This window comes from Octodon degus, unplaced genomic scaffold, assembly GCF_000260255.1.
Source record: "Octodon degus isolate 3935 unplaced genomic scaffold, OctDeg1.0 scaffold00026, whole genome shotgun sequence".
NCBI classification, from domain to species: Eukaryota; Metazoa; Chordata; class Mammalia; order Rodentia; family Octodontidae; genus Octodon; species Octodon degus.
This window is the reverse complement of record NW_004524602.1, coordinates 3316970-3330831: the sequence shown is the minus strand read 5'-3', so window position 1 is coordinate 3330831 and position 13862 is coordinate 3316970. Positions and strand designations below refer to the sequence as shown.

Sequence of the window (13862 nt, the reverse complement as noted above, 5' to 3'; positions counted from 1 at the left end):
AGCACATCCTGAGATGGTCGAACTACACAGGATACCTGTCGCAATGAGCATGGGTATCACCCAGTACCTCATGACGTAGGTCAAAAATCCTACATCCTGGGCCACCATCAACCCTGCCCCCTGATGCCACAGCACCAGGACCACACCCCTTGCTTTTTCACTGCCCCCACCAGCTCAGAGTATCCAGAAAGGCCAAACACTAGACAAAGCAGCAAAGTTAATCATCAGGTATATTGGGGAGGGGAAGTGGAGGCACCTTCATAAGGGCCCCCAATCAATGGAACAAGAGGAACAGGGAGCTCATGGGGCGCCTCCAGCAAAGATGAGCTCCAGCGCAGCCTGGATGTCCCCTCCAGTGGCCTGCAGGGCCCGCAGGCTCAGCTCGTCATCCTGGATGCCCATGTCTCGCAGCTGTTGCAGCTGAGGCTGCCACTGGCTCTGTGGAGACAGGGAAGCAGAAGTGTCAGCAGGGACACAGATGAAGACACCTTGCAGTGCTGTCAGGAGAGAGGAAGAGAGGACAGGACCTTCATAAGGCAGCTGGTGCGGAGGTCCACAGCACAGGGACTTACTTAGGAGGATGAAAAGATAGGCTTGAGATAGAACAGTTTGCAGTAAAAAAGATCAAAAGAGAAAGCATAAATTACTCAAGGTCTAAATTCTGAAAGATCAAATTGTTCTTTCTGCTGCTCTCTGTACACACACACACACACACACACAAATGGGAGGATTAAATTTTAAAACTAGTTTTGTTTTTTAACATGACAGATATTGAAAAGCCTGACACATACTCCCACCCCTACCCCCAAATAACTAATATTATTTCCTTTGAGGAAATAGAAATACACAGTTCCACAGTTCACACCCCTGTCCTACATGCACCCCTATTTCTCTTTATTTTCCTAACATATCCGATCTACCCTGGAGATCTTCCCATGCTGGTACAATAAAGAACTTCTCAAGAATCATATAATGTTCTAACCCACTGACAATGTCAAATCTAACAAAGCTGGGCTGTTTCCAATCTTTTCTAGTACAAATAATACTATGGTGACCAACTCTGTAAAAATGCCATTTTCTATAAGCATGAACATCTCTGGACAAATTCCAAGAAAAGGCATTGCTAGGAATTACATGGTTTAACAGCCCTCTGTATTTCCTTTCCAGTAATTAGTCTGCTCAATTTCCTTACCCATTTTTCTTTTTTTTTTAAAATATTTATTTATTTTTATTTATTACATTTATTTATTGTGTGTGTGTGTGGCCAGCTCAGCCCACCAGGGGACGGGTCTGGCTGGCATGTGGTGCTGGGGATCGAACCGCGGTCCCTGTGCTTTGCCAAGCTTGTTTCAAGTAGGTGCTTTAGACCACTGAGCCATCTCTCCAGCCCCTCCTTACCCATTTTTCTATGGGGCTGCTGGCCTTAAAATCTACACATTTAGGGAATCTTAGTTCTCTTTCCCATCTTGCAAGATGGCGGGTGAAAAAACTGAGAAGCCAGACACTAAAGAGAAGAAACCCGAAGCCCAGAAGGCTTCTGCCAGTGGCACTGGTAAAAAGGGTAAGGTGAAGAAGGCAAAAAAGTCCAAGAAGGGGCAGCCCCACTGCAGCCGAAATCCTGTCCTAGTTAGAGGAATTGGTAGATACTCCCGATCTGCCATGTATTCCAGAAAGGCTTTGTACAAGAGAAAGTACACAGCTGCTAAATCAAAGGTTGAGAAGAAAAAGAAGGAGAAAGTTCTTGCTACCATCACAAAACCGGTCGGTGGGGACAAGAATGGAGGTAGCCGGGTAGTTAAGCTTCGAAAAATGCCTAGGTACTACCCTACTGAAGATGTGCCCCGAAAGCTCTTGAGCCATGGCAAGAAACCCTTCAGTCAGCATGTGCAGAAACTTCGAGCTAGCATCACTCCTGGCACCATCTTGATCATCCTCACCGGGCGTCACAGAGGCAAGAGAGTGGTGTTCCTGAAGCAGTTGGAGAGTGGCTTGCTACTTGTGACTGGGCCTCTGAGCCTTAATGGTGTTCCTCTACGAAGAACACACCAGAAATTTGTCATTGCCACCTCTACAAAAATTGACATCAGCAAAGTGAAAATCCCCAAACACCTCACTGATGCTTACTTTAAGAAGAAGCTGCGGAAGCCCAGACACCAGGAGGGCGAGATCTTCGACACCGAGAAAGAGAAATACCAGATTTCAGAGCAGTGCAAGGTGGATCAGAAAGCGGTGGACTCACAGATTTTGGCAAAAATCAAAGGTGTTCCTCAGCTCCGGGGCTACCTGCGATCCGTTTTTGCTCTGACAAATGGAATTTACCCTCATAAATTAGTGTTCTAAATTTCTTACTAAGAATCTAATTAAATACCTGATACATTTAAAAAAAAAAAAAATCTACACATTTAGATGATGTCCTTCATGTGATGTTTGCTCCTTATATACTTTCCTTAGATTTTGTTGTTTGGGCTTGGTTTGCCAATCAGACATGTTTACTTTTTTTTTATTGTTTTTTGCAACAGCATCCCCCGGAGTAGTCCAGGCTGATCTTCAGCTTACTATGTAGCCCAGGCTGGCCTCAAACTCAAGGCGATCCTCCTGCTTCAGTCTCCTGAATGCTGGGATTAAAGGCATGTGCCACACACCCAGAAATATATACTTTTAGACAGTCAACATTTATAACTCTTATTTAATGGCTTCTGGGTTTTGAGTTACAGCCGCAAAAGGCCTTTTCTCCTAAAGGATTTCAAGAAACTCATCCACATTTTCTTCTAGGACTTTCATAGCTTATTAACATCCCTAAGTATACAACTTAGGGAAAACAGTGAGTTCACACATGGAAAGGAGAAGGCAGCAGGGAAGGATGCAAATGCAGAGACACAGGCAGGGTAAGACTGTGCAGGGCTTAAAGAAAGCACACATCAACTCGCACTCACTTGACAGCCGGGCAGAGCCAAGGAAAACTCTGTGCTGCGGAGCCAAGTGAACAGGCAGCTTGTGGGGAAGGCGGAAGTGGAGAAGCCAAGCTGCCCATGTGTCTCGTATCCATTCCCCTCAATGTCCATGAGGGCCACATGGGATAGGGAAGCCATGGAGGCTAAATTCTATTCCTGCCACTTCAGGGCTTTGTGAGCCAGACAAGTTACAGGAATGGCCCCCTGCCCACAGGCTCACTGTGAAGAGTAAAGGAGGCCCACATAAAGCAAGCAGCCCATGCCTGGAGACCTGGGATAACATGCTGACATTTCAGATCTTTCACTAGCCTTCCCTGGTGATTGCCAGACCAAGTTTAATCTTTGGTTGGCATTCAAGGCCCCTCAGCCTGAGGCTTCTGTGCCCCCCCCCCCTCCATCTCAGGATCTTCTACACAGGAGTATGTCAGGAAGGTGGGAGGACACACTCAGACAGGTAGTTGCCTCAGTGCTCCTGGGTCACCCTGGAAACTAGTCCCTCCCTATCAGCAACCTATTCCCCGCCTGGCTAACCTCTAATCAATTCTGTGATGATTTCTCAACACCCCTTCCTCAGAAATATTATGTCTGGCCTATGCCTATACGTTAATTAGCAGGTCTTATTGCACCTCAGTTCAGCACCTGCGCCATGCCCTCATGGCAGGATGGGCTGGCATCTGCACCCGGGTTCAGTACATACTAGTGCTTATCACTGAAACTTCCATAAGGATCCAAGTCAGGCAATAAAGGGAACTGGGCCATGGCTCTGGGGGCAGGAAGAGAAGCCAGAGGTACAAATGCCCTGCTGGACACCCCTCACCTGTCACACTGCCACTGCCTCCACAGTCCCTAGAGCGAAGCATGTCCAGTGGGAAGGACCTCTGGGGTACAAGGCAGGTCTGGCAAACTAAGTAGCAAGGTGGCCACCGGAAACAGGAAGTGTGAAGACTGACCTGGAGGGTGGGCTGCCCAGAAGCCTGCAGGGCATGCTGGAGAGCTTGGCTGAAGAGATCATTGGTGATGGGTGTCCCTGACTGAACTCCAGAGGACATTGGTGAGGTGCCTGAGGAATGGCCCTAGAGAAAAATAGTAGTCAGTGCCACCCCCAGAGCCACTGCTGTCCCACAACAAGTAGCCACTGTTGTCACATCATCCCACGGTGCTTCTGGGTTACTCAACCACCACCTCCCAATGGGGTCCCTGATGAGACAACCATACTGAAGCACCTAAGAGATAGCTATCTGTACAGGGAAGTTTCCATTTTCCTCTGCTCCACAGAAACAGACTTTGAGCCCCAACCCACTAATAGGAACCCATTACGAAGGAGATGGCCTTAGAAGCTAGGGTGAGTCACCAGGGAGCCAGTGACATTGGGGAAGAGCAATGGCACATTACTTGTAAGGGGAGGTTCTTCTGAACTACCCAACCAGACCAGTATTAAACCCTGCATTTCTGCCTAAAGGCAAATGAAGGGAGAAATCCCCTCAGGGCTCAGCTCTAAGTAGATATTATTCACACTGAGGTCAGCAAAAACAAATCTGTCTGCTAACAGGAGCTTCTCTCTGGGGGCTGCCTTCAGGTTCTGGGCCTCTCCTCATACCTGGGTGCCAGGAGTTGGCGTGTGAGAGCTGCTCTCTGGGGTGCTGGCCAGGGCCAGAGCAGTAGCCAGTTCACTCTGGGTAATGGGCCTGGGCCCAGCAGCTCCACTGTACCCCAGGGATGCTGGGCGGGAGCTGGGAGTGCTGCCAGAGGGTGTAGATCGGGTGCTCTGGGGAAGGAAAGTGTCCGCAATCAGGGAGATGACACTGAAATTTCCAAAGGAACCCCACCTACTCCAAGAACAGAAGTTCCATTAGGAATATAGGTAAGCAACAGCAGGACATGGTCTTGGCCCACAGAAGGCCTAGGTCAGTGACAGCAAACTTTTTTGAGCTTTCAAACAGCCTATGAGGGCATGTGTGCTATAAGCTTGCCACCAATGGCCTAAGACAACCTCCCAGCCTTGGGAATGACATGTCCCAGGGTGGGGCTTGTGCCCAGCAGCATCTCCCTAGAGGGCAGATGGCCAGGCCACTTACTGGGTGAAAGTCTTCCTCGTCATCCGAGAGCCCTTCAAACAGGAAGCCACCTGGAGGAGAGCGAACAGATTTCAGGAGGAAGAACAGAAAGGCACAGGCGCAGCTCCAGATCTCAGCTCCAGTTACTCTTCAAATTCATATTTCATCACTCCCCTCGGAAAATTACAGGACAGATGCACTTCCTGACTCAAACTGAGAGCTCCCAAGGAACGCCCTCTGCCAACACTATACATAGCTGCTGAGTACAGCAAACCCGTGCACTCCAGCTACCGAGGGGCCCAGGCCCACCCCTCTGGACCTCACCTGGCATATCTCGGTAGGAACTAGAAGGCATGCTCCGTGAAGAGGCGTCGGCGCCAGGCATTGGGGTGCTGCCTGCTACTGAGTGCAGAACCAGGATAATGGCATTGACCAGGGCTGGGTGAGCAGGCACCAATCTAGAAGAAACCCAAGGTTGAATAAGAAGAGACAGTTCTAGGTGCTCCCTCACAACAAGTTGCTCATATATGACTGCCCTGAAATCTGTCTTCAGCATCTCCTCTCAGGAAGCTTGTGTCCTACAGAACTGCCCACAACAACGGCAGCAAGGCATTTCTCAGACCCAATACAGATTCTCAGTTGCTTCCAGCAAGGCATGATGGGAAACACCAACCTGGTTGGCTCAGCCTTCAGCATTTGATCTAAATAGCATCCCTTTCATGCTGGAGACCTTGACCACCTCCCCCCAGGGTAGGGATGTTTTCTTCACTTGCAAGTTAAGGGGACATGGAAGTACTAATATTTTTTGGACCTGCTTACTTGCTTCTCCCTTCCTCAGCTTGGACTTCTTCCAAGGCTCCCTAATATCTACTGAACAAAATCCAAACTACCTGGCAAACAGATCCCTCTGTCTTAGAAGCATGTTGCATCCTGAGCCTTTGTATGCCCCTGCCCTGGGGCTTTGCCACTCCCTGTGACCACTTGATTCCTATTACTTCCTGACATAGCTACAAGGCAGATCCAAGTGATAGACTGAGCACAGGCTCCAAAGAGCAGAATCCAGGGTGACAATTAGGATTCTGGCCTAACCACAGGAAGTGAGAGAAGGTACCCTTCAATGGTGGCAATACTTACGTATCCAGCATATTGGGGTCAGCAAAAACAGAGAAGAGATCCTTGTCCTGGAGTACCCCTGAAAGTAAACAAGGATCCCCTTAGAGAACAGACTGGCCAGATCCAGGGCTCAGAGCAACCAGCTCAACAGACCCAAAACCACCCCCTGGTGAGAAGCAGAGGAAACAAAGCCCCAGGCACCACAAGCCAAGTACTCTCTACCTTGTCCCAGAAGAGATGGTCCATGCTCCCCTGACTACTGGGATTGGAGCTAACCTCACCCTCACTTAGTTCCCTCAGAACTCACTTAGGAAGTTACTCAGGCCTTTATCACTCTGGAGGACTGAGAGCTGTTAGAGCTGGGAATGTGACACATCTTAATTACTCTCCCTTTTCCTGCAGGACCAATAATTCTTTACAAGATGGTCAGAGTCTTTAGGGTCACTGACTTCTCACTTAGTCCTTTTCCAACTCCTATTTCCTCAAATCCTCTCCTGCACTTACCTAAAGCAATGGGGTCACTGCTGAGGCCTGGGGTGGCCACAATGATCTGGTCCAGAGACTCCTTATTGCTCAGCATCTTAAAGACCTGCAGAAGAAGCAGGGAGGGCTGAGCACTGCAGCCAGCTCCATGGAGACATCAGATGCCCACTCTTTGCAGGAGGGCTCTACCCTCCAAGTGCCTGCACATCTATCATCACAATGGAAAATCAGCTCCAGAAACAGATGAGCTTTTTTGCTCTGAGATCAAAGCTTATTGGAAGTGAATCAAAGAAATTTAAAGGGAGGGGTGGCTGGGAATGTAGCTCAGTGGCTTAAGGGTTTGCCTGGCAAGCACAAGATCCTAAATTTGATCCCTGGAACCAAAAAAAAAAAAAAAAAAAAGGACACAGTAAACCTCCAACCTCAGTGGTCCTTTCTAATTCTTCTAAAATACAAGCTGTCATTGCAAGCCCACTAACAAAGGTTTCACCAGGTCCCCCAAGCTCTTTTCAACTGACATACAATTACTATTTCATATTCACATATACGAAGAAGTTCACAGCTATATTAACAGTGCCTGTCAACTCTCCTAAGAAAGACATCAGCCCACTTCCCCAGTGAGGAGGAAGTCTATGCCACAAGTTCGTAGGCAGGCAGCTCAGCTGAAATCAAAGAACCAGACCAGGCTGAAACTGTGTGTCGGTCCACCACACTCCTTCCAAGAGGCTCATGTAAGGAGAGGGTGAGCATCGTCATTAGAGGGAATCTAGTGATTGCTGATGTAACACCTGGCAGAGACAGGTTCTTTGGAGAAAGACAGGGATCTGTGGAGGCCCAAAGACCTGGCTGAAACTCCTAGAGGAACTCCTGGTTGCCCTGGCAACAGGCTCCCAGCTCCTACCCTACACCAGCATTCACACCCTCACCTGCAACCCTGGCGCACACTCACCGCTTCCCGGTAGGAGGAGCTGCTGTGCAAGGCGGTGTGCAGCACCCGGAACTCCCTCTGGGCGGCTACTTTGTCCACAGGTTCTGGGGGACAAGAAACTCAGTTACCCTGCAGCCCAGACCCTGCCCTTGCTATGGATATGACAGCATCATTTCGGCACGTGCGCAGAGGCAGCCTGGACTGCACAGTCCTTCCATCACCCTCTAAGAATCTCAGTGCCCATTCAGAAATGCCCACTGTGCCACAGATGTAAAAAAAAAAAAAAAAAAGAACCAAAAAACTCGGCACCAGCCTTTAAGTATTGTTGCTAGATGAACAAACTCCAGCAGAAAGGAAACTTACCACATGAAAGGGACTGTTCTGACCAAGAGCCCACTGCAGGAATCTAAGGCTTCTTACATTTGAAAAGGAGGAAGAGACAACTCATAAACTCAGCAGAAAATAAGCTTGCTGCAAACCTTGTTTGTTTCTTCTTTTTTTTGTTTTTAAGGACAGGGTCCTGCTTTGTATTTCAGGCTGGCCTTGAACTCACAGCAGCCCAGGCCAGCTTCAAACTTGAGGCAATACTGCCTTAGTCTCCCAAGTATTGGGATTATAGGTGTACACCACCGCCCTCACACTTCTTAAAGCACGGTTGTCCTCACTGAGACCAGACATTTGTGCTCTTGAAGACAATACTGCCATTCTCAGGGCAATGTGTACCCCACCTCTGGAGTTCAGTGAAACAGTCACACTGTCACCTACCATGATGGCTATCTCTTTTGAGGAACAGCCATCTTAAGTATCCATTTGTACACCTACTGAGCATTCACCTGTGCCTGGCTTTGGGTAAACCACAAGGAAGTGAAAAACAAGAATCTCCTCTAGGCAACATATTTGGGATCCCTCCCGTCTCTCAGTTGTTCCTACTTTCCAATAAATTTTCTTTCTTTCTTTTTTTTTTTTTTTTGGCAGAACCAGGGATTGAACTCAGGCCTTTGCGCTTGCCAGGCAGGAGCTTATTCTACTGAGCTATCTCCCCGGCCCTAAATTTTCTTATTCTTAACAAAAAAACAAAACGAATTTCTGCAACAAAGGAAATCTTGGAACAGTAGGAGAAACACAAGTAAATCAAACACAAATTCACAATTACCAAATACCACACTAAGCCTCCAGCAGGGATGCAGTTGCCAGCTAGGGTTTGAGCCATTCCTGGGGGAGGGATAGCAGCCAGCCAGGCTGCCTCCCAGAGGAATCCATCTGTGAGGGGCACCTAAGGTAGAAGGGGGCGGGGTCCAAGTCTAAGGAAGAAGCGGTGTGAAGGCAAGGCAGAAGAGAGTAGTGCTCCCAAGGAACAATGACTCGCTTTGTTGTGGCTGGAGCTCAGAGCACATGTCAACTGGCAGGCTAAATGGAGAGCCTGACAACTACCAGAGGGATTCAGAGCTGACAGGGCCTCCTCCTATAGGCTCTTCTGTCTGTCCTGGGAGAACAAAAAAGGTACTTCCTTTTTAAAGAATGCTAAAGGGGAAAACACCTGCAGTACTGCCACAAAACAATTTCTTTTCCAATCAAAAAGCTTATTTTCACCTCTTCCAGTAAAAAGTCCATTTGATTCAAATATAAATCCTCAGACAGAAGACAGGAGAAAAGGACTGTAATGATCCTAAGCTGGCATTCAGTTACGGGCACCTCTGTAACAACTCTGAGCCAAGCATACAGTTTGGGAGTGGGAAGGAGCCAGCCGGGTAGAAAGAAAGCAGACAGGATCCTGAGCCAAGAAAACCTAGGTCTATATCCTAGCTCCTGTATTCATCCCTAAGGTGACCTTGAATAAATAGCTTTCCAACTCTTTCTCTTCATCTCTATGATGCTAGCATTACAGAGCCACTGTCATGTGAGATACTGAGAACACCTAGCTCCCTGGAGCCACAAATGTTCCTTTCCTCCTGTCAGTGCCCTGCAGTCCAAGAGCCAACGGACACACCTGCTCTGTTATGAACTGGCTCGCTGCTCAGTAAACAGGAGAATGACACCACAGGGGACTTGGAGTATCTCAATAAGAAGACACTAGAGAGAGGGCATAGGATTTGAGCTTTGGCTGGGTGATCTGGAGGAAAGTATGGTTTTGCTATGGTTTCGATGCTGTCAAAATGTGGGAGTGATTTTAGGATTGAGTTTCATAATAATTCAGAAGGCAAAGCAGAGCAAGGTGAAAGCTATGATTAGTTAAGAAGCAGTAATCACTCTTAGGAGAAAAGGATATGTGGTCACTTTATGGCTAGGATGATGTGCAGATTGTGGTCTTTATTCAGCAATAATAGGGAGCTTATTCTTGGTCTTGGTCTTACAAGGTCCTTGTCTAATGTTAGTGAACTATGCTCTTTGGTTTTTTTTGGTGGAACTGGGGATTGAACTCAGGCTCTTGGGCTTGCCAGGCAAGCGCTTATTCTACTGAGCTATTTCCCTGGCCCTTTAATGTTGGTGACCTATGCAACTGTTCATTTCCACCAAAGGAGTCCAAGGCCTGGCTGTGAGTATCAAGCCAATGCTTAAGATATCAGGGGCTACCATTTCCCCTTCCCAATTCCCATCAAGGTAAAAAAGATGATGCTTTTGTTCTTTGTGTTTAGAATTAAACAGAGGGTGTATTTCAGAGGACAACTAGTCGCAGCAATCACAAACACTATAAAAACACATCAAAATGTCAGTTCAACAGAAATAATATCTTTTACACAGCTTAGTTTCATCCTTGGTGAAGACTTTAAAGCATAAACGCAAAATCTAAATTATGAGTTCCATCATCCCTTTCCATTAATAAATCATAAAGGCTCTGAAGATTTTATATATTTTCTCCAAGAGCTACATTAAACTATTGGAAGAGTTCCTAGAAAATAAATTACCAGGCCAGGGAGATGGCTCAGTAGAATAAGTGCTTGCCTGGCAAGTACAAGGGCCTGAGTTCAATCCCTGGTTCTGAAAAAAAAAAAAAAAAAAAAGGATACTAAATTCAGTGAGAAGTAGAGTTTAAAGTGACACACACTCCTTATTCCATTAGAAAACAGTAAGTAATGCATCTAGAAAGTAGAGAAACAAATCACCTACCATTAGTGGTACTGGCAGTAACAGAGTCATAAATGGACTCTGTTTATTAAGATGCTATAATCCATTAAAAAATAAAGACATCCCCTGTAAGTATCGTCCCTGGTAAATCACCCAACATTCCACTCAGGCCCATGTCTCAAGAACACCCAGACTCCTCCCTTGGAGATGACCGAAGCTCTGCCAGTCTACAAAGGGTCAGCCCTCACCTACCTGGTTTCTGATCTGGCTCAGGCCAGGACTTGCGCAGAACATGGACTGTAGACCCTGGCTGAATGCCGTAGAAGTCCAGTGTCTGGTCATCTTTTAGTTTCCGACCACAGTAGATCAGATCTAAAAAGAATTGTCCATTTACATTTTTTTTTTTCCAGCTTCATAATTTATTGTACAAATTGAGTATTACATGATGAGTTGACATTAGCTCCTCCAGGCATGGGACTTAACAGATGAGGTCAGACACTGTAAAATCCTACTATGCACAATGCATAGACCTTAACTTTTAGACCTTAACTTGAAGTACAAGTACAGCAATGCTTCCATATGTGGCCAGTACACAATTCATTCTACCTGTGAGAGTGTAAGAGTTGAAATGCTTTTTGATGCTAGTGAACTGGAATTGAGCATCATGTTCTGGACCTGCCATGATTTCAATCTCGCCAGAAACACAAATACCGCAGCTGATGTCCTTCAACCTACACCCTACGTCCATAGGTAGGCTGTGTCCATTTACATTTGACCATTTACATTTTGTTTCTCAAAACAATGCAAATGGTTTCTGTACCTGAGAAGCTTTTTTTTTTGGGAACCGGGGATTGAACTCAGGCCCTTGTACTTGCCAGGGAAGCACTTATTCCACTGAGCCATCTCCCCGGCCTCGAGAACTTTCTTTTGATTGGACAAACAGACATAGCTCTAAGATTGGTTTTCTTTCTTTCTTTCTTTCTTTCTTTCTTTCTTTCTTTCTTTCTTGAGCTGGGAATCAAACTGTGGTCCTATGCAACTAACTGCTTTTGCCCAAGTGGAGCTTTATTTTATTTATTTATTTATTTATTTATTTATTTAGCAGAACTGGGGATTGAACTCAGGCCCTTGTGCTTGCCAGACAAGTGCTTACTCTACTGAGCTATGTCCCCAGCCCCAAGATTTGAGAAGGATTTTTTTTTTTTGAGGGGGGACTACTTCAGGCTGCCTTAAGGATGGGTCTAGTGCAGCTTCTCTTTTTTTCTTTCCTTCTTTCTTTCTTTTTAATGTGTTTAGTTCAGGATCTACAGGGTCTCACTACACAAATCAGACTTGTAGTGATCCTCCTGTTTTCAGCTTCCCAAGCACTGGGATCACAGGAGTGCACCATGCCCAGTCTCAATCACTGTCTCCGTGCAACCCGGCATGACATACTGTGACTCAAACCCCGGTCCATTGAGTCTGCCTAAGCAGGTACTTTAATCCACTGAGCTATGTGGCTGGTTCAAGATTCCTTTATTTAAACAATAAATTCTAAAAACAATTGTTAGTAAGTATAAATTTGTAAAATGGCCGGTGTGGTAGTACATGTCTATAATCCCAGCATTTGGGAGGCTGAGACAGGATGAATGGCTCAAATTCAAGGTTTTCTTAGGCTACATAGTGAATTGAAGGCTAGTCTGAACTACACAGTGAGACCCTATCTCAAAAACCAAAAAAAAACAAAAGACGACAATGATTTCATAAAATGAAGCTGGGTGTGGTGGCACAAGTCTGTAATCCAGCACTCAAGTGAGGGTGAGGCAAAAGGATTGTTGGAAGTGGAGACCAGCCTGGGCTATAAAGTGAGCTCAAGGCCGGTCTGAACTGCATAGTGAGACCTTGTCTCAAAAAAAAAAAAACACAAAAGGAATAAGGCCACACATGGTGGTACATGCCTATAATCTCAGCACCCAGGAAGCTGAGGCAGAAAGACTGTGCCAAGTTCAAGGCCACCCTGGGCTATGCAGCAAGACCCTGTCTTCAAAAAACCAAAAATAAATAAATAAAATGAAGTTATATAGGCTCCATCCACAGAAGAGCTCTTAAGCTTAATACTACAGATACTGTTCAACTTAAGCAAATGAAAAATACAACAAATAAGGATGAATCCAAGGGCCAAGGAGATAGCTCAGTAGAATAAGCGCTTGCCTGGCAAGCACAAGGGCCTGGGTTCAATCCCTGGTTCCGCCAAAAAAAAAAAAAAAAAAGGATGAATCCAAAACAGATGATACAGAAGGTGCCTTTTTCATTAGTTGGAAGCCTTAGCTATTATAAATTATCAACAGGGCTGGCGAGATAGCTCAGTGGACTAAGCACTGCTTACATAAGCATAGGGACTGGAGTTCAATCCCCAGCACCACATGCTGCACCAGCCCCACCTGGAGCACACTGAGCTGGCCACTGAGTCTGGGCATGGTAGTGCACACCAGTAATACCAGTGCTGGGGAATCTGAAAAACAGTAGGCTCACCATGTGTCCCAGCTGCGTAGCAAGGCCCTGTACCAAATACTTTTTAAAAAAAAAAGTATATCAATAATATAATTTAATTATATTATGCTTAAATTCCTTCTCTCTCCTTTTGGAATGCCCTTACCATCTTCATTTCCTTTTTTTTTTCTGCCTTCTTTCTAATCAACCAATTAAAAAACAATCGTTCTAATCATGCCTTAAGACTTCAGGGATTACTGAAAAGCCTCTTTGATCAATAGTTCCTTTGTTAGCCAAATTTTTGCACTTTCAGAGAATTCAAAAATCTTGGAATTTAAGAACTTCGCGGTAAAGTAGTTCATTGTGGTAAGTCACACAGGACTGAAATGGCAACCAATGATTTCATTATATGCATTGTACTTCTCATTCAGCACTCACTTCTCTGCAGCACCAACACTGAGAAACAACAAATCTCAAGACTTGGATTTATTTTTGCAATTCCAGAAGTATCTTTCTCCAAAACAGATTAAACCCTCCCCCTGCCCCCAGGGTGCACTGAGCCCTGTGACCCAGCCCAGGCATGGTGGCACATGCCTATGATCCCAGCGCTGGGAGGCTTGAAAACCTGGACTCACTCTGAGTCCAAACTGCATAATGAGACCCTGCACAAAATTAAGGAGTGGGGCCGGGGAGCTGGCTCAGTGGAATAAGCGCTCCCCTGGTAAGCACAAGGGTCTGAGTTCAATCCCTGGTCCCCCCCCCCAAATAAATAAATAAATAAATAAATAAATAAATAAATAA

General features: G+C 46.1%; 1 protein-coding gene across 2 annotated transcripts in view; it reads right to left on the bottom strand.

The window, feature by feature from the left end:
- Positions 1-212: 212 nt before the first annotated feature.
- Ubl7 (ubiquitin like 7) overlaps positions 213-13862 on the bottom strand; it is a 16151-nt gene continuing 2501 nt past the window's right edge. For both annotated transcript variants that reach the window (XM_004628734.2, XM_023712570.1), the window contains 9 exons: positions 10845-10964; positions 7551-7633; positions 6623-6707; positions 6140-6197; positions 5330-5463; positions 5027-5076; positions 4549-4716; positions 3902-4024; positions 213-438 (listed from right to left, as the gene is read on the bottom strand). In XM_004628734.2, the coding sequence (XP_004628791.1) occupies positions 301-438; positions 3902-4024; positions 4549-4716; positions 5027-5076; positions 5330-5463; positions 6140-6197; positions 6623-6707; positions 7551-7633; positions 10845-10964 (959 nt within the window). In that variant the 3' untranslated portion in view covers positions 213-300. The remainder of the gene's footprint in view (positions 439-3901; positions 4025-4548; positions 4717-5026; positions 5077-5329; positions 5464-6139; positions 6198-6622; positions 6708-7550; positions 7634-10844; positions 10965-13862) is intronic.